The 19,956-nt window shown below is 40.2% G+C and overlaps 1 protein-coding gene across 1 annotated transcript in view; it reads left to right on the top strand.

Annotated features, from left to right (window-relative positions):
* Nucleotides 1–7,946: 7,946 nt before the first annotated feature.
* The window catches only part of LOC133616381 (BMP/retinoic acid-inducible neural-specific protein 3-like), a 290,364-nt gene continuing 278,354 nt past the window's right edge, over nucleotides 7,947–19,956 (top strand). Inside the window, exons 1-2 of the mRNA XM_061975560.2 lie at nucleotides 7,947–8,485; nucleotides 16,022–16,329. Coding sequence (XP_061831544.2) covers nucleotides 16,076–16,329 — 254 coding nt within the window. The 5' untranslated portion in view covers nucleotides 7,947–8,485; nucleotides 16,022–16,075. The remainder of the gene's footprint in view (nucleotides 8,486–16,021; nucleotides 16,330–19,956) is intronic.

Raw genomic sequence — 19,956 nt, 5'->3', positions numbered from 1 at the left:
TTCCCAGGCTATCTGGGAGACATAGTCTTCCCAACGTGTCCTGGGTCTTCCCCGTGGCCTACTACCAGTCAGACGTGCCCTAAACACCTCCCCAGGGAGCAGTCGGGTGGCATCCTGACCAGATGCCCGAACCACCTCACCTGGCTCCTCTCGATGTGGAGGAGCAGCGGCTTTACTTTGAGCTCCCTCCGGATAGCAGAGCTTCTCACCCTCTCTCTAAGGGAGAGCCCCGCCACCCGGCGGAGGAAACTCATTGCGGCCGCTTGTAATAATACCATCCATCCATCCATTTTCTACCGCTTGTCCCTTTTGGGGTCGCGGGGGGTGCTGGAGCCTATCTCAACTGCATTCGGGCGGAAGGCGGTGTACACCCTGGACAAGTCGCCACCTCATCGCAGGGCCAACACAGATAGACAGACAACATTCACACTCACATTCACACACTAGGGCCAATTTAGTGTTGCTAATCAACCTATCCCCAGGTGCATGTCTTTGGGGGTGGGAGGAAGTTGGAGTACCCGGAGGGAACCGACGCAGTCACGGGGAGAACATGCAAACTCCACACAGAAAGATCCCGAGCGCAGGATCGAACCCAGGACTACTCAGGACCTTCGTATTGAGAGATGCTACCTCAGTAGAAGCATTTAAGTCCCATCTTAAAGGCCTACTGAAACCCACTACTACCGACCACGCAGTCTGATAGTTTATATATCAATGATGAAATCTTAACATTGCAACACATGCCAATACGGCCGGGTTAGTTTACTAAAGTGCATATCCTGTTGAAAACGTCTCGGTATGATGACATCAGCGCGTGACATCGCAGATTGTAGAGGACATTTTGAGACAGCATGTGGGCCAGCTATTAAGTCGTCTGTTTTCATCGCAAAATTCCACAGTATTCTGGACATCTGTGTTGGTGAATCTTTTGCAATTTGTTCAATGAACAATGGAGACAGCAAAGAAGAAAGCTGTAGGAGGGAAGCGGTGTATAGCGGCCGACTTTAGCAACACAAACACGGCCAATGTTTCATTGTTTACATTCCCGGAAGATGACAGTCAATCTTTACCATTGGCCTGTGGAGAACTGGGACAACAGAGACTCTTACCAGGAGGACTTTGAGTTGGATACGCAGACACGGTACAGTGAGTACGCATGCAGCTGCGGCTTCCAAATATTTGATCGCTTGCCCGTACGTGCGTGCCGCTATGTGCATGTCACGTACGTAACTTTGGGGACTTTGGGGAAATATATGTGCTATATGAACTTTGGGGAGGTGAACGGTACTTTGGGCTGTGGGATTGAGTGTGTTGTGCAGGTGTTTGAGTTGTATTGGCGAGTTATATGGACGGGAGGGGGTAGGTGTTTGTTATGCAGAATTAATTTGTGGCATACTAAATATAAGCCTGGTTGTGTTGTGGCTAATAGAGTATATATATGTCTTGTGTTTATTTACTGTTTTAGTCATTCCCAGCTGAATATCAGGTCCCACCCGGGCCTCTGAATCGCTCCCACTGCCCTCTAGTCCTTCACTCTCACTTTCCTCATCCACAAATCTTTCTTTCTCGCTCAAATTAATGGGGTAATCGTCGTTTTCTCGGTCCGAATCGCTACCGCTGCTGGTGGCCATGATTGTAAACAATGTGCGGATCTGAGGAGCTCCACAACCTGTGACGTCACGCTACTCGTCTGCTACTTCCGGTACAGGCAAGGCTTTTTTTATCAGCGACCAAAGGTTGCGAACTTTATCGTCGATGTTCTCTACTAAATCCTTTCAGAAAAAATATGGCAATATCGCGAAATGATCAAGTATGACACATAGAATGGACCTGCTTTCCCCGTTTAAATAAGAAAATCGCATTTCAGTAGGCCTTTAAAACTCATTTGTATACTCTCGCGTCTAGCCTTTGAATAGACCCCCTTTTTAGACCAGTTGATCTGCCGTTTTTTTTCTTTTCTCCTCTGCCCCCCTCTCCCTTGTGGAGGGGGGGAAACACAGGTCCGGTGGCCATGGATGAAGTGCTGGGGCCCGGGGTGGACCACTCGTCTGTGCATCGGTTGGGGAAATCTCTGCGTTGCTGACCCGTCTCCGCTCGGGATGGTCTCCTGCTGGCCCCACTATGGACTGGACTGTCACTATTATGTAGATGTACTATGCACTGGACTTTCACAATATTATTTCAGACCCACTCAACGTCCATTGCATCCGGTCTCCCCTGGGGGGGTTACCCACATTTGCGGTCCTCTCCAAGGTTTCTCATAGTCATTCTCATTGACGTCCCACTGGGGTGTGAGTTTTTCCTTGCCCTGATGTGGGCGCTGAACCGCGGATGTCCGTGTGGCTTGTGCAGCCCTTTGAGACACTTGTGATTTGGGGCTATATAAATAAACATTGATTGATTGATTGTGAGGCACGTGCACTATGTTACGTCTTCGACGCATGGCTGCGATTGTCGTGTTCCTTCCAAGGCAGAAAACAAGCAGGAGCGGCGTACAGGTAAGATTAAGGTATATTTTAATTATTTTAAGGCAGGATCAAAAACACAAAACAGAGGACGCTAGCAAGCGTGGAGCTAAACAAAAACCAAAATGTCACCAAGGGTGAAAAACGGGGAATGCTGGAGGGCAGAATAATCTAAAGAGCAAGGAGAAAACCAGGGGGACATACATGTTGCCTATTGCAAACATTGACCCAGCCACTACTGCTGGATGACAGGAAACTATAAAGGGGAGTGATTAACCAAAACACCTGGTGGGAACACTAATTGCAAAACTAAGACAGGTGAGGAGAATCAGTGCCCATGGAAACCAACAGTTAACATGGAAAGAGGGTGCACCCAGGAAACAGACTAAAACAGAAACATTACCAACATAAATCATGTCACGATCCGGGTAACGGATCATGACACACTAACCCCTGTTACACCGTGCTGCCCCTTGTAATAATAATAAAAAAATATTTTTAAAGTAGAGAACACCATTGAGTTAGTTGACTGATGAACATTATCACATAATTTATTCAGACAGTATTAGAGATGTCCGATAGTATCGGCCGATAAATGCATTGAAATGTAATATCGGAAATTATCAGTATCGTTTTTTTTATTATCGGTATGTTTTTTTTTTTTTTTTTAATTAAATCAACATAAAAAACACAAGATACACTTACAATTAGCGCACCAACCTAAAAAACCTCCCTTCACACAAAAGGGTTGTTTCCTTCTGTTATTAATATTCTGGTTCCTACATTATATATCAATATATATCAATACAGTCTGCAAGGGATACAGTCCGTAAGCACACATGATTGTGCGTGCTGCTGGTCCACTAATAGTACTAACCCATACTTGCCAACCCTCCCGGATTTTCCGGGAGACTCCCGAAATTCAGCGCCTCTCCCGAAAACCTCCCGGGACGAATTTTCTCCCGAAAATCTCTCGAAATTCTGGCGGAGCTGGAGGCCACACCCCCTCCAGGTTTATTGTTAGGCAGTTTCATTAACGTCCTCCCAGCGAGGCAAAAACACGCAACAACAGTAGTCACGTTTTGTCTACCGTAAAGCAGTTCGTCTGCCGTAAACAGCAATGTTGTGACACTCTTAAACAGGACAATACTGCCCTCTACTGTACATGCATATGTGACATTAACATCTACGGCTTTTAGAGAGTGCAGTGCACAACTGCGCACACAACAAGGAGACAAAGCAGAATGCATCATCAGAGAGGGTGTTCAGCATGGTTAGAAAAATAGTGACAGAGAATAGAACAAGGATGGACAATTCAACCCTTAACTCAACAATGAGCAGATGAGTGTTATGTGTGTGTATATGTGTAAATAAAGTAACACTGAAATTCAAGTATTTATTTTATATATATATATATATATATATATATATATATATATATATAATAAAATAAATATATATATATATAGCTAGAATTCACTGAACGTCAAGTATTTCTTATATATATATATATATATATATATAGCTAGAATTCACTGAAAGCCAAGTATTTCTTATATATACTGTATATATATATATATATATATATATATATATATATATATATATATATATACATATATATATATATATATATGTGTGAAATACTTGACTTGGTGAATTCTAGCTGTAAATATACTCCTCCCCTCTTAACCACGCCCCCAACAACGCCCCCACCCCGCCCCCGACCACACACCCCGCCACCCTCCACCCCCCACCTCCCGAAATCGGAGGTCTCAAGGTTGGCAAGTATGTACTAACCTTTAACAGTTAATTTTACTAATTTTCATTAATTACTAGTTTCTATGTAACTGTTTTTATATTGTTTTACTTTCTTTTTGTCATGTCTGTGTGATCATGTTTTGTTTTAGTCATGTTCTGTTTTGTTTTTGGACTTTTTGCTTTGTTTTGTCACCATAGCAACCCATTAGCTTTCACCTGTCACGTCACGCACCTGTTCCACGTTTTGAGCCATGCACCTGTTTTCGTTAATCATGTCGGTAGTATTTAAGTTCATTGTTTTCAGTTGTTCGTCCTGGTGTCATATCTTTTCTGACCCTGCTATCTTTCAAGACGTGGACTATGGGGGGCGGCATGGCGTAGTGGGTAGAGCAACCGTGCCAGAAACCTGAGAGTTGCAGGTTCGCTCCCCGCCTCTTACCATCCAAAAATCGCTGCCGTTGTGTCCTTGGGCAGGACACTTCACCCTTTGCCCCCGGTGCCACTCACACCGGTGAATTGAATGATGAATAAGTGGTGGTCGGAGGGGCCGTTGGCGCAAATTGCAGCCACGCTTCCGTCAGTCTACTCCAGGGCAGCTGTGGCTATGAAAGTAGCTTACCACCACCAGGTGTGAATGATTGATGGGTTCTACATGTAAAGCGACTTTGGGTACTTAGAAAAGCGCTATATAAATCCCAGTTATTATTATTATTATTATTATAATTATTATGGTGTGTTTGTTTTACCGAGATGCAAGTAACGCTGGACTGGTCATGGCGTGAAGGTGAATACATATTTATTTAAAACACTCAAAGGAACAAAAAGCGCGCTCAAGGCGGATGTACAAATTTGATTAACGAAACAAAAAGACTTGCACGTGGGCAAAAAACTGTGAACAATTAAACAAAAACACTAACTCTGGCATTAATAAACAACAAACTTACTTGGCATGGACTATGAAGTGCGCAGAGGTAAAAGTGTGACAGGGGTATGAATCCGGGATTTCGCCAGAACGACGAACTGAAAACAATGAACTTAAATACTACCGACATGATTAACGAAAACAGGTGCGTGGCTCAAAACGTGAAACAGGTGCGTGACGTGACAGGTGAAAGCTAATGGGTTGCTATGGTGACAAAACAAAACAAAAAGTCCAAAAACAAAACAGAACATGACTAACACAAAACATGATCACACTGACATGACACTTTTTTATTCAAGAAAATGTTTTTAATTTATTTATCTTATTTTATTTTATTAATTTTTTTTTAAAGTACCTTATCTTCACCATACCTGGTTGTCCAAATTAGACATAATAATGTGTTGATTCCACGACTGTATATATCGGTTGATATCGGTATCAGTAATTAAAGAGTTGGTCGGACATCACATTCCGACCAGAGGATTTTATCGAGACCAATTTTGGTCAAGTCACGGACCACCGCGCTTCCACAATAAAAGGTAACGGACATCACTTTAAATCAGGGGGGGTCAAACTCATTTGGAGATAAAATCTACCCCCAAGTGGGCCAAGCTGGTAAAATCACGGCACGATAACTTAAAAATAAAGACAATTTCTGATGGTTTTATTTTGTTTAAAAATAGACCAAGCACATTCTGAATATGCACAAATCATAATGTTTATTTTAATTTAAAAAATTTTTTTTACACTTAATAGTATTCTATCTTTATTTGTCGTTATTTATACTGTCTAGGGATGTCTGATAATGGCTTTTTGCCGATATCCGATATTGTCCAACTCTTAATTACCGATACCGATATATACAGTCGTGGAATTAACACATTATTAATAGAGATGTGTTAAAATGTAATATCGGAAATTATGGGTATCGATTTTGTTATTATCAGTATCGTTTTAATTTATTTATTTATTCTTTTTTTTTATCAAATCAACATAAAAAACACAAGATACACTTACAATTAGTGCACCAACCCAAAAAACCTCCCTCCCCCATCCCTCATTCATACAAAAGGGTTGTTTCTTTCTGTTATTAATATCCTGGTTCCTACATTAGATATCAAAATACCGTATTTTCCGCACCATAAGCCGCCCTGGGTTATAAGCCGCGCCTTCAATGAACGGCATATTTCAAAACTTTGTCCACCTATAAGCCGCCCCGTGTTATAAGCCGCATCTAACTGCGCTAAAGGAATGTCAAAAAAACAGTCAGATAGGTCAGTCAAACTTTAATAATATATTAAAAACCAGCGTGATGTGGGCGCGCATGGAGTCGTATATCAACATGGACGGAGCTGCGTGAAAAAAGCCACCCGGCCTCTTCGCGCAAACTTCCCTTAACCACTCGCTCATCTTTTCTTCATCCATCCATCCCTTCGAGTTAGCTTTTATGATGACGCCGGCTGGAAAGGTCTCTTGTGGCAAGGTCTTCCTTTTGAATATCACCATGGGTGGAAGTTTCTGGCCATTAGCATGGCAAGCTAGAACCACAGTGAAGGATGACTTCTCATTCCCTGTGGTGCGAATATTCACCGTACGTGCTCCCGTTGTATCCACAGTGCGGTTCACAGGAATATCAAAAGTCAGTGGAACCTCGTCCATGTTGATAATGTTCTCTGGCCGGATCTTTTTTTCAGCTATCTTGTTTTTACAATATGCACGGAAAGTAGCCAGCTTTTCTTGAAAGTCTTTAGGCAGTTGCTGTGAAATAGTAGTCCGTGTGCGGATGGAGAGATTGCGTCTTTTCATGAACCGGAAACCTGTCGCTTAGTAGGAGCCATTTTGTGGTCTTTACAGATTTAAACACACAAAGGAAATGAAACGTAATATCCGCGCGCTTCTTCTTCTTCTACGGGGGCGGGTAGTTGCTTACAGTAGAAGAAGAAGCGCTTCGTCTTCTATGGGGGCGGGTGCTTATCTTGGCGGTTGCTTGCCGTAGAAGAAGAAGCGCTTCCGCTTCTACGGGGAAAAAAGATGGCGGCTGTTTACCGTAGTTGCGAGACCTAAACTTTATGAAAATGAATCTTAATATTAATCCATATATAAAGTGCACCGGGTTATAAGCCGCACTGTCAGCTTTTGAGTAAATTTGTGGTTTTTAGGTGCGGCTAATAGTGCGGAAAATACGGTATATCAATACAATAATTACTAGTTTCTATGTAACTGTTTTTATATTGTATTACTTTCTTTTTTATTCAAGAAAATGTTTTTAATTTATTTATCTTGTTTTATTTTATTACCTTTTTTTTTTAAAGTACCTTATCTTCACCATACCTGGTTGTCCAAATTAGGCATAATAATGTGTTGATTCCACGACTGTATATATCGGTTGATATCGGTATCAGTAATTAAAGAGTTGGACAATATCGGAATATCGGATATGGGCAAAAAGCCACTATCGGACATCCCTAATTTAAAGAAATACAACATTTTTTTACTTCGGACATCCCGCCGGCCGGATTATGGACGCTGGCGGGCCATATCCGGCCCGCGGGCCGTAGTTTGGGGACCAATGATGTAAAGTCAATGACAAAGAAATGAGTAAATCTTTCTTAAAATTAGAGTTATATCTAGAAATACAATTTTCAATAAGTGGCAAATCATTTGCAGTGTACAATTGTCCCGAGGGGGGAAAAAAAGACATGACTTACTTTCTCCGACCGTGTACCGCCTAAATGTATGTGGCTGCTTCTCAACACCTCCCACTCTCACTTCCTCCCATTATACGTCCGAGCCAACCAGAAGTCTTCTTCGCCGCTGGAATAAATAAAAAATAAAAAAATAAATAAATGCGTCTGCGTGTTGAAGGAGGGAGGGAGAGGACGCCGGTAGCGTTAAAGCCATTCTCACCTTCAGTGCGCGGACGGAGCGGACAGTCTCGGCGGCTCTCCGTGTGCTCGCCACGGTGCCAAACAACCGCCGGAAATCTGACGGAAGCATTTTTTTAAAAAGAAGGTCAACCTGCATGGACTCCTTCATTTAAGGGACTAAATCTGCTAAACATCGGATGGTTTCCAGTTTCAGTTCCAGTTTGGACGTCAAAGAAGAAGTAAAGACGGAGCGGGGAAAAAAAAGAGGACCGTGCTGTGACCGGCTTGAACTATCTCAAGGGCGCGCTTCTTCGACATCGTGTCGATTAAAAATGTGTTAAAAAGTACTTTTTTTGTAACGTCGCACTGACCGCGCGTGGAATATACTCACAAGTTCACATTCCGACCGGAGGATTTTATCGAGACCAATTTTGGTCAAGTCACGGACCACCGCGCTTCCACAATAAAAGGTAACGGACATCACTTTAAATCAGGGGGGGTCAAACTCACTTGGAGAAAAAAAAATCTACCCACTAGTGGGCCAAGCTGGTAAAATCACGGCACGATAACTTCAAAATAAAGACAACTTCTGATGGTTTTCTTTGTTTAAAAATAGACCAAGCACATTATGAATATGCACAAATCATAATGTTTTTTCAAAATTTTTTTACACTTAATAGTATTCTATCTTTATTTGTCGTTATTTATACTGCCTAGGGATGTCTGATAATGGCTTTTTGCCGATATCCGATATTGTCCAACTCTTAATTACCGATACTGATATCAACCGATGCCGATATATACAGTCGTGGAATTAACACATTATTAATAGAGATGCGTTAAAATGTAATATCGGAAATTATCGGTATCGGTTCTGTTATTATCGGTATCGTTTTAATTTATTTTTTTTAAATTATTAAATCAACATAAAAAACACAAGATACACTTACAATTAGTGCACCAACCCAAGAAACCTCCTTCCCCCATTTACACTCATTCACACACATTATCACATAATTTATTCAGACAGTATTAGAGATGTCCGATAGTATCGGCCGATAAATGCATTGGAATGTAATATCGGAAATGATCAGTATCGTTTTTTTTATTATTGGTATGTTTTTTTTTTTGTTTTTTTAATTAAATCAACATACAAAACACAAGATACACTTAAAAATTAGTGCACCAACCCAAGAAACCTCCTTCCCCCATTTACACTCATTCACACTCATTCACACAAAAGGGTTGTTTCTTTCTGTTATTAATATTCTGGTTCCTACATTATATATCAATATATATCAATACAGTCTGCAAGGGATACAGTCCGTAAGCACACATGATTGTGTGTGCTGCTAGTCCACTAATAGTACTAACCTTTAACAGTTAATTTTACTAATTTTCATTAATTACTGGTTTCTATGTAACTGTTTTTATAAGTATTACTTTCTTTTTTATTCAAGAAAATGTTTTTAATTTATTTATCTTATTTTATTAGTTTTTTTTAAAAGTACCTTATCTCCACCATACCTGGTTGTCCAAATTAGGCATAATAATGTGTTAATTCCACGACTGTATATATCGGTTGATATCGGTATCAGTAATTAAAGAGTTGGACAATATCGGATATCGGCAAAACGCCATTATCGGACATCCCTAATTATTATGCCTATTTTGGACAACCAGGTATGGTGAAGATACGGTCCTTTAAAAAAAAAAAATAATAATAATACAAAATAATAAGATAAATAAATTAAAAACATTTTCTTGAATAAAAAAGAAAGTAAAACAGTTACATAGAAACTAGTAAATAATGAAAATGAGTAAAATTAACTGTTAAAGGTTAGTACTATTAGTGGACCAGCAGCACGCACAATCATGTGTGCTTACGGACTGTATCCCTTGCAGACTGTATTGATATATATTGATATATAATGTAGGAACCAGAATATTAATAACAGAAAGAAACAACCCTTTTGTGTGAATGAGTGGGGGAGGGAGGTTTTTGGGGTTGGTGTACTAATTCTAAGTGTATCTTGTGTTTTTTATGTTGATTTAATGAAAAAAAAATAAAATAAAACGATACCGATAATTTAAAAAAAAACGATACCGATAATTTCCGATATTATATTTTAAAGCATTTATCGGATGATATTATCGGGCATCTCTAATACTGTCTGAATAAATTATGTGATAATGTTCATTAGTCAACTAACTCATTGGTGTTAGTTTTCAATCTATCAAGATAAAAAAAAAAAAAAAAGATATAAAAATCAAATTACTGGATGTTATTTATGTAATTTGCTCATTTTCCTCAACTGGTGCAATAGCATAATGTGGTTTATTTTATTGTTTTACATATGTAGCATAAGCTACCAAAAATACAAATAATTGCTATTGCGACATCTAGTGGACACATTTAGAACAGCGGTTTCTTTCATTCAAAAATTTCGGCTCATTTTTATACTTGGCAAACTCCGGAAAAAACCTGTTTGCGGGCCGGATAAGGCCCGCGGGCCTTACCTTTGACACCCCTGCTTTAAATCAAGAACTGAAGTGAAAATGGCGAAGCTGTAGCGTCACTTATGATATAGGCTACTATTATTATTTTTATATAATATTATTATTATATTGTAATTTAATTTTCCTAGCTGCTCTTTTATTTTGTCATTGTAAGATGTCACATCTTTTTATTTTATTTTATAAACCTTTATTTATAATATGCAACATTTACATACAATCAATAAATCATAATAATCAAAACAAGTACATAAACAGTACTAAACAGCGCCAGGGGGTTGTAAACTCAATAAAGTAACTAAAATAGAGTGCAATATAAATATATACTTAGGCTGCTGCCCCCGCGACCCGACCTCGGATAAGCGGAAGAAGATGGATGGATGGATGGATGGATGGATATATATATATATATATTTGTCACAAAATGTAAAGCCATAGGCTCACACAAGTTCCGTTAATAATCCAAATTTGGAACACAGCATCATAGTTTTCACAGCTTTTTGGTTGTTAGAAGTAGAGGGCGTTTTAAAGTAGAGGCACAAAAAACAGGTCAGATATTGAGAAACTTACATTAATGAATATAAAACTTAGCCAATAGTATAATGAGGTTGCACAGGTAAAATTCCTTTAAAAAAATTTTTTTCATACAGTCCAAATCCAAATAGCACATCTTTAAAACAAAGCACAAATTTGTCATGAATATTGTCCAGGATGAAACGACAGATGCCCTGCCATAGTGATCGAGTGCTTTCACAAGTCCAAAAAAGGGGGTAAACAGTCCCTGTATGCATGTTACATAAGGTTCGTTTGCTACAACGTCATTTAAATTGGCACACACAGGAAGTGCCAAGCATTCATGAAGAAAATTTCACCTCAACAGTGCCCATGAAAAGAAAATGGCAAGTCTCCAGCAACCAGTTTGAATCTTTACATTCTGGCCGCAGTGTTTTTCCTTTACACACTGCCCATTTATTAATAATGCTGTAAAATGACTATATTTTAATCTTCCTATTTGGTACTTAGCCCTCTCACCTCAGCAGTGTTACTCAATTTCAGCCTAGTTTCTCCATTAAAACCTGAAAACAAGAGCCTTCAAGCTATTGAAAAAATGAGCAACTAATTATGATCTGTAAATTAATTAACCTCATCCAACAAAATGTTGATAAAAGCCCTCAACTTGAGGTATATTCATTTAAATTCATTACATTATTATAAAGATGATATACAACCCCAAAAAAGTGGGTTTATAAAGTAATGTATTGTTTTTAACAGACTTGAACATATGTAATCTGTTTTATTTACTTGACATCAGGTCCACAGAAAGTGCTGAAGTTAGAACGTCGGAAAACATGTTCTCTGCTTCAGACAATAGAAAATACAAAAAGAAAGGAGCCATCAATCACAGTGCTAGACTATTTACCAATATTGGTTTGGTTTTGTTTTTCTTACTGTCAATCACAGCTGTCTCATACATAAAAACAAACAAAAAAAAAAACAAGGTTACACATATATATATATATATATATATATATATATATATATATATATATATATATATATATATATATATATATATATGAGGTGGCGACTTGTCCAGGGTGTAACCCGCCTTCCGCCCGATTGTAGCTAAGATAGGCTCCATATCTATATATATATATATATATATATATATATATATATATATATATATATATATATATATATATACATACATATGTAAATACGCGTGGACTTCCGGAATTTTGCGTCTTTTCTGATTTTAATGCGTAAAAAGTGTGTTAACGCCAACACTGTATATATATATATATATATATATATATATATATATATATATTTATTTATTCATACACACATATACATACATATATATATATACATACACATATAAAAAAAAAATATATATATATATATATATATATATTTATATATACACACATATAAATACATATATATATATATATACACATATAAAAAAAATATATAAATATATATATATTTATATATATATATATATTTATTTATATATATATATATATATATATATGTATATATGGCAGTGTGTCGCGCCTCGCCAAGGAGCAGCGAGAATACCAAGAAGGGCATATGCCAAATTTTCAAAGAGAACGGCCTACGGATCACGATTGAAGCCAACAAGCAAACCGTCAACTTCCTTGACGTCACTTTCAACCTGAGAAATAACAGCTACCAACCATTCACGAAACCCAACACAACACTCCAATACGTGCACCATGACAGCAACCACCCACCCACCACCACGAAAAGAATACCTACCGGAATCAATAACAGGCTATCGATGCTGTCATCTAGCAAAGCTGAATTTGACCAAGCAACCCCCCCGTACCAAAAAGCCCTTGATGAAAGCGGATACAATTTCACCCTCACCTATGAACCCACGCCAGGAAACCAGCCAAAAAAGAACAGAAAACGAAACGACATCATCTGGTACAACCCCCCATACAGCAAAAACATCTCAACTAACATTGGACACAAATTCCTCAATCTGATTGACAAACACTTTCCCAAAGACAACACCCTAAGAAAAGTATTCAACAAGAACAACATTAAATTGAGCTACAGCTGCATGAACAATATACGACAAATCATCTCAAACCACAACAAAACAATTGCAAATGAGCCGTCGGCCCCCAGACAGAGCGACTCCAAAACCAACAAAGACTGTAGCTGTCGAAAGAAACCTGATTGCCCTCTCAACGGGGGGTGCTTACAAGCATCAGTTGTCTACCAATCTAAGGTAATACGCAAGGACATTAACACATCCGACACATATGTAGGATTAACCAAGGGAGAATTCAAAACCAGATGGAACAATCACAAGGCTTCTTTCAGGAACAAAAACCTGCGAAATACCACAGAACTCAGCAAACACATTTGGGACCTCAAAGACAATAATGTTGAATATTCAATAACATGGCAAATTCTTGCATCCAGCACACCTTACAATAGTGGTAATAAAAGATGCAACCTATGCTTGAGAGAGAAACTGTTTATTATTTACCGTCCAGACCTGTCATCCCTCAACAAGCGCAGCGAAATTGTAACAACATGCCGCCATGGACGGAAACACCTCCTAGGTAACACATGAGCCAATCACCACGCCCCTAGGCCAGCCTGTACCCACCCACTCTGTGCCCTATATAAACCATGGTATGTGAATGCTCCCATTAAAATCTCCTGATGATTGAGGGTACCCCCCCTCATGAAACAGGCCTGTAGAGATGAAATAGTCTTGTGATTTTTTTTCCCACACATACATATATTGCGCTCTACTACGGTATCGAGCACTATTTTTTGGATAACCTTATTAAGACATATATATATATATATATATATATATATATATATACACACATATGTATATATACATATATAAATTCATACACATATACGTATATGAATTATTATATATATGTCAGGTTTGTCACTGACAGTTTAGTTATGTTTTGGTTTTCCCTCTGTCTTTATTTCCTGTAAGCGCTCTTATTTTGGTTCAGTTTCCTGCTAGTCTCCCTAAGCGCTGTTCCCCTCAGCTGTGGCTGATTGGCACCTGGCCACACCTGGTGTCAATCAGCCAGCTGCTATTTAGACCTGCTTTGACCTTCAGTCAGTGCTAGAGTATTGATTGTCGAAGTCATCACTACCTGTCGTGCTAATACTCGTCGATGTCGTTATTTGCGGTAAGCTGTTCCTGTTGGCTGGTGCCTATAGCTATTTACAGTTTGCTGTCTCCTAGCTCCTTGTTTTGTGTTTTCCTGTTAGCCAGATCTTGTTAGCCATTAGCTATTTCCAGTTTTTCTGTTTTCTGGTTCCTGTTTCTAGTGTGCCTGTTCCTAGTTCCTGGTTTGTGTGTTTTCTTTATTGTGGACATTAAATCATGTTTTCCTGCACCAAGCCTGCCTTCTCTGCATCTTGGGGTTCGTCACCTACACTTTGTGACAGAATACTCCAGCCTAACACGAACTCCGCGGAGATTTCGATGACGGAGAGGCTTGACAGGATTCTGGTGATGATGGCTAAATTAAAGAATAGTTCGGCCTCATTCCAAGCCCTCTCCCACCCACCCCTGTCATCTGTGGGCCTATCTGGTGAAGTCTAGGATCCGTCCCTTGAGGGGGGCTATGAGTAGCTGTGCAGCTACTGTGCCCTGGCGCTGTTTTGTACTGTTTTTGTACTTATTTTGATTATTGTTTCTCAGCTGTTTGTAAATGTTGCAGTTTATAAATAAAGGTTTATAAAAAAAAAAAGCCTCTGCGCATGCGCATAGCATAGTTCCAACGAACTGATGACTAAATTAATCGGCAACTATTTCTATAATCGATTTAATCGATTAGTTGTTGCAGCCCTAATATATATATACATATATATATATATATATATATATATATATATATATATATATACATATTTATTTATATATATATATATATATATATATATATATATATATATGTATATGTCCAGCCACTCAGTCAAATCATATTGTTGATGTGGATTCCTATATCTGATGGAGCTGCCCCCCCCCAAAAAAAATCATCCTTTAACCCAATGTGGCCCTCGAGTCAAAAAGTTTGGGGACCCCAGATTTTAGACCATATTTAACGACAGAACATGAGGTTATTTACTGTGCCTTATGACCCGCACGGGCCATTAGATTAACAGCCATGTACCGTATTTTCCGCACTATAAGGCGTACCTAAAAACCTCAAATTTTCTCAAAAGCTGACAGTGCGCCTTTTAATCCGGTGCGCTTTATATATGGACCAATATTGAGCCACAACAGGTCTCGCAACCCCAGCGTCTATTCTATGCGCCTTATAATGCGGTGCGCCTTATATATGAACACGGTTTTAAAATTCATTGAAGGTGCGCCTTATAGTGCGGAAAATACGGTAAGTGTGCTCTAATTTTAAATGAATGTACACATTATTGTACATGTAATATATATCACTACAACAATGCAAAGATGTGTTATAGTTCAAAGACAGCTTAACATGTGTCAAAACACACCCGGAAATGATGTAATTTCTCCAGAGCTCAAGTAATAAAAAGATGTTTTGCAAAAAAAAAAAAAAAGCATCGTCCACTCTACGTTAAAAACAAGACGACATTTAAACGTCTACAAAATATAAACACGCTTTAAGTTTATTATGGATATTCGTTTGATATAATTCATCCTATCCCCAATAAAGCCGCTTAGATCAGTCTCGCAATAGAGTGAGACCTCCTTTTAGTCGTGGCTTCTTCATACTATCTTTGTGCGATACTGTTGTTGCTCTCAGTCAAGCACAATAAACATATCACTAGGTATACAGAGACAATACTGTTAGAGATTTAAAAAAAAGGTAATATAATTGAAAAAAAAAAAGCGCTAAATAAGTAATTAATGCGATAATTTGACACCTCTAGTTATCGCTGACTCAACTCATCCTTTCTTGTTTGATTTCTTGTAGGACTCATCTGCAGTGCAAGGAGAATGAGGAGTCACCGGGGAAGGTGGAAGCAGCATGAGTGGCCTCTGTATCGCTGTTAGACTGACGACCCTCATGTTTCTATGGAAGTGGTTAACATTAAGCCTGCTACTGAGCTTGTTGTTGGCATGGGCCAAGGCTGCCGAGCCTGCCGTGGCCGGCTTCACTGGCTCTACAGGGACCCTGGGCTGGCTATTGACGGGCAAGGGCCCCTTTCACCACTCGCAGGAGTTTATTGATTTTACAGAGCGCTACCAGCAAGGATTCACCACCAAGTATAAGATATACAGGTAAGACTTGACATTTGAATTATGATTGACATCTTTGCAATGATTATTTTGTATGAGAGAACATGTACTTTTTTTGAGTTGAAGCTCGGATATGGTTTTACATGGTTTTTCCAGAATGGGTTTTGCTACTCTTTTTATTATAAAAAAAAGATACAGCCCTAGGCTGCAAAAAGTGTTCAAAAACAAGAAAAAAATAAAAATTAGGGGTATTTTATTTGAACTAAGCAAAATTATCTGCCAATAGAACAGGGGTCGGCAACCCGCGGCTCCGGAGCCGCATGCGGCTCTTTGATCACTGATGCGGCTCAGCAGCTCACTTGCTGAACCCCCCAATTTTCCCGTGAGACTTCCGGATTTTAGTGCCTCTCGCAGAAAACTCCCGGGATTAATATTCACCGATTTTCACCCTTACGGCTTTAACGTGCCATGATGGTACAACATTTGGCGCCCTCTACAATCTGTATTAACAGCGTGCCAGCCCAACACAATATACATCTTCTGCTTGCACACGCACGTGACAGCAAGGCATACTTGGTCAACAGCCACACAGGTTACACTGACGGTGGTCATATAAAACAACTTTAACACTCTTACTAATAATGCGCCACACTTTGAACCAAAACCAAACAAGAATGACAAACACATTTCGGGAGAACATCTGCACCTTAACACAACAGAACAAACACCCAGAATCCCATGCAGCCCTGACTCTTCCGGGCTACATTATACACCCCTGCTACCACCAAACCCCGCCCGCACCCCAACCCTGCTCCCTCACACATCAACCCCCCCCTCTCTCTGTGCGTCAGTTGAGGTGGGCAGGGTTTGGTAGCGGGGGGTGTATAATGTATCCCGGAAGAGTTAGGGCTGCATGGGATTCTGGGTATTTGTCCTGTTGTGTTTATGTTGTGTTACGGTGCAGATGTTCTCCCGAAATTTGTTTGTCATTCTTGTTTGGTGTGGGTTCACAGTGTGGCGCATTATTAGTAAGAGTGTTAAAGTTTTGTTTTTTTATACCGCCACCGTCAGTGTGACCTGTGTGATTGTTGACCAAGTATGCCTTGCTGTCACCTACTTGAGCAAGCGGAAGGGTGGTTGATCAGTCACGCTGGCTGTAGTGGGTGCTATATGCTGAACCATCACGGCGCGCATGACGCTGAGCCATTCATTTAAAACCCGTGTGCCGCACCAGCTTTCAAATTCCACATAAAGGTGTGGGCAGCGTGTCTGAGACCCCTGGTTTATACAAAGCAAATAAAAAAACTTTGTATACAGTGTTATTTCATTTAAAATTTCAAAAAATTTTTGCGGCTCCCATTGTTTTCTATAATTTGTGAAACTGGTCAAAATGGCTCTTTGACTGGTAAAGGTTGCCGACCCCTGCAATAGAACAAGAAAATTCGGCTTGTCAAGAATTTCCAAAACAAGTAAAATTAACTAACCTCAATGAACCCAAAAATAGCTTAAAATAAGTATACTCTGACTAATAACAAGTGCACTTTTCTTTTTTTTTTTTGATCGCTTTGATTTGATTGGCTGGTGCTGGCTGTCTGGGGTTATTGCGGCTGCTGTTTCTGCTGCCGTTTGTTTGTGGTGTGGGCGCCCGTGGCTGCTGGGTCTGGTGCAGGGGTGTGGCTGATGTTGTGACTGATGGCAGCGCGCGCGCGTGATGGCTGTCGGGGCTGACGAACTATGTATATGTGTGTGTATGTATGTATGTTTATATATGTGTATGTGTACATATGTGTATGTATATGTATATATGTGTATGTGTGGGTATGTATACGTGTATGTGTGTATGTGTATGTATATATGCATGTATGTATGTATATTTCTGGGGGTACGCTCTGGGCCTGCCTGTCAGACGGGGGTCGACGCCTCAGGCTACTGCATCCGAACTGCGTGTCTGGAGCTCCTGGGTCCCGCTGTCCATCCCTTCCGGGTGCCCGTCTTGGTTGGGGCCTGTTGGGCCTAGTCCCTGCGTCTATTGTGGTAGCTTGGTGCTGCAAGGTATTCCGAGGTGCTGCGAGTCGGCCAGTTGCTGGGGTAGTGACCTTGTTTGTCAGCATGTCTGTGATCTTCTTTTAATTCTTTTTTTTTTTAATTAATTAATTAATTTATTTATTTATTTATTTATTTTTTAATATATTTTATTAATATTATTTTTTAATTTTCCCCTCCCTCAGGGGGGGGGCTCGGCGGGGCGGTTGCTGGTTGTTCCATCTCCATCGTTGGGGTCCCTGCGGGTGGGGTGGGTGGTTCCCGTGGCCCTGTGCCTGGGTGGTCCTGCGGCGGCCGGTTTGGGTGGGGTGGCCGGGGGCTGGCCTCGCCGCGCTCTCCGGGGGTGGGGGGTGGGCTCGTGGGGGCCCGGTTGCCGGTGGGGCGGGGGCGGTCTTCCCGTCCGGTTGCGGGGAGTCTCTGGGTCCCTCGGGCGGGGCGTCTCGCCTTTCTGCCCGTGTGGGGTGTGGTCTCTCGCTGGCTTGGGGTCTGGCTGTCCCCTGCTTTTCTCGTGCCCTGTCCTCTGCCGGGTGCGTCTGTCTGCGGCCTGCTGCTGGCCCTTGTGGGCGGTACGGTGGGTCGGGCTCTGGGGTTCCTGTCGCTGGCCGGCTTGGCTGCGTGGGGGCGGTGGTCCCTGGTTCCCTGGGCACCACGCCTCCTGTTTGTGGGTTGGGCTCTCGGGGGTGATGGGGCCGTGCTCTGGCTCCCACGCACTCTGGGAGTCGAATGTATTGTACATGCAAATTCACATATGCTCACATACGTACATAGGTACCTACGCTCCCACATACATACACAAATACAGTACATATTTACCTACCTAATGTTCGTACATCCACACGCACATTCAATATACAAACATACGCATACACATACTGTACATATACATTCACTGTACAAACACATATACACATTCTGTACATATACATTCATTGTACAAACACATATACACATTCTGTACATATACAAGTACATATGCATACTTACACTCATGCACATAATCACGTTGCATCAAACATATATTAACGTTGTTGCCCTAGGGTAAACTGGGTGTAACACATGGCACACTGACAAAGCTTAACCTATTGTGACTATAACAATCTACAAGGTTAATGTAGGTTGCTTCTCTTTCTCCCCCTCCATTTTTCTGCATTCTTTTGTATCTCAAGTTATCATTACGTATATGTATTGTTGCATTTAAACAACTGTATTGTTGATAATAAAGGTAAATTATTGGTATTGTTCATTATCAATAGCGCTATTTCTATTGGTATTTGTATTGATCCATTTGTAGTGTAATAATGCTCATGGTTATTTCTGTATTATTTTTTATTTTTCGCTAACTGCTTATTTGCTATTACTTTTACCATCATATTTGTACATGTCATATTTGCTGATGTTGCTCTATTGTTGTTGTTGTTGTTTGCTGTTGTTGTTTTTGTCTCTCTGTCTAATCCCCCTCTTGTCCCCACAATTTCCCCCTCTGTCTTCTTTTTTTTTCTCTTTCTATCCCCTCCTGCTCCGGCCCGGCTGCACTAAATGATAATATAAATACATTTAATAAAGTCAAATACAAATAAGGCAACAAGAGAAGTATCCTACACTTCTCTTTTGTAAAGTAAATCTGAA

The sequence above is a fragment of the Nerophis lumbriciformis genome, linkage group LG14, assembly GCF_033978685.3.
Source record: "Nerophis lumbriciformis linkage group LG14, RoL_Nlum_v2.1, whole genome shotgun sequence".
Taxonomy (NCBI): domain Eukaryota; kingdom Metazoa; phylum Chordata; class Actinopteri; order Syngnathiformes; family Syngnathidae; genus Nerophis; species Nerophis lumbriciformis.
This window is presented reverse-complemented; position numbering and strand designations above follow the sequence as displayed.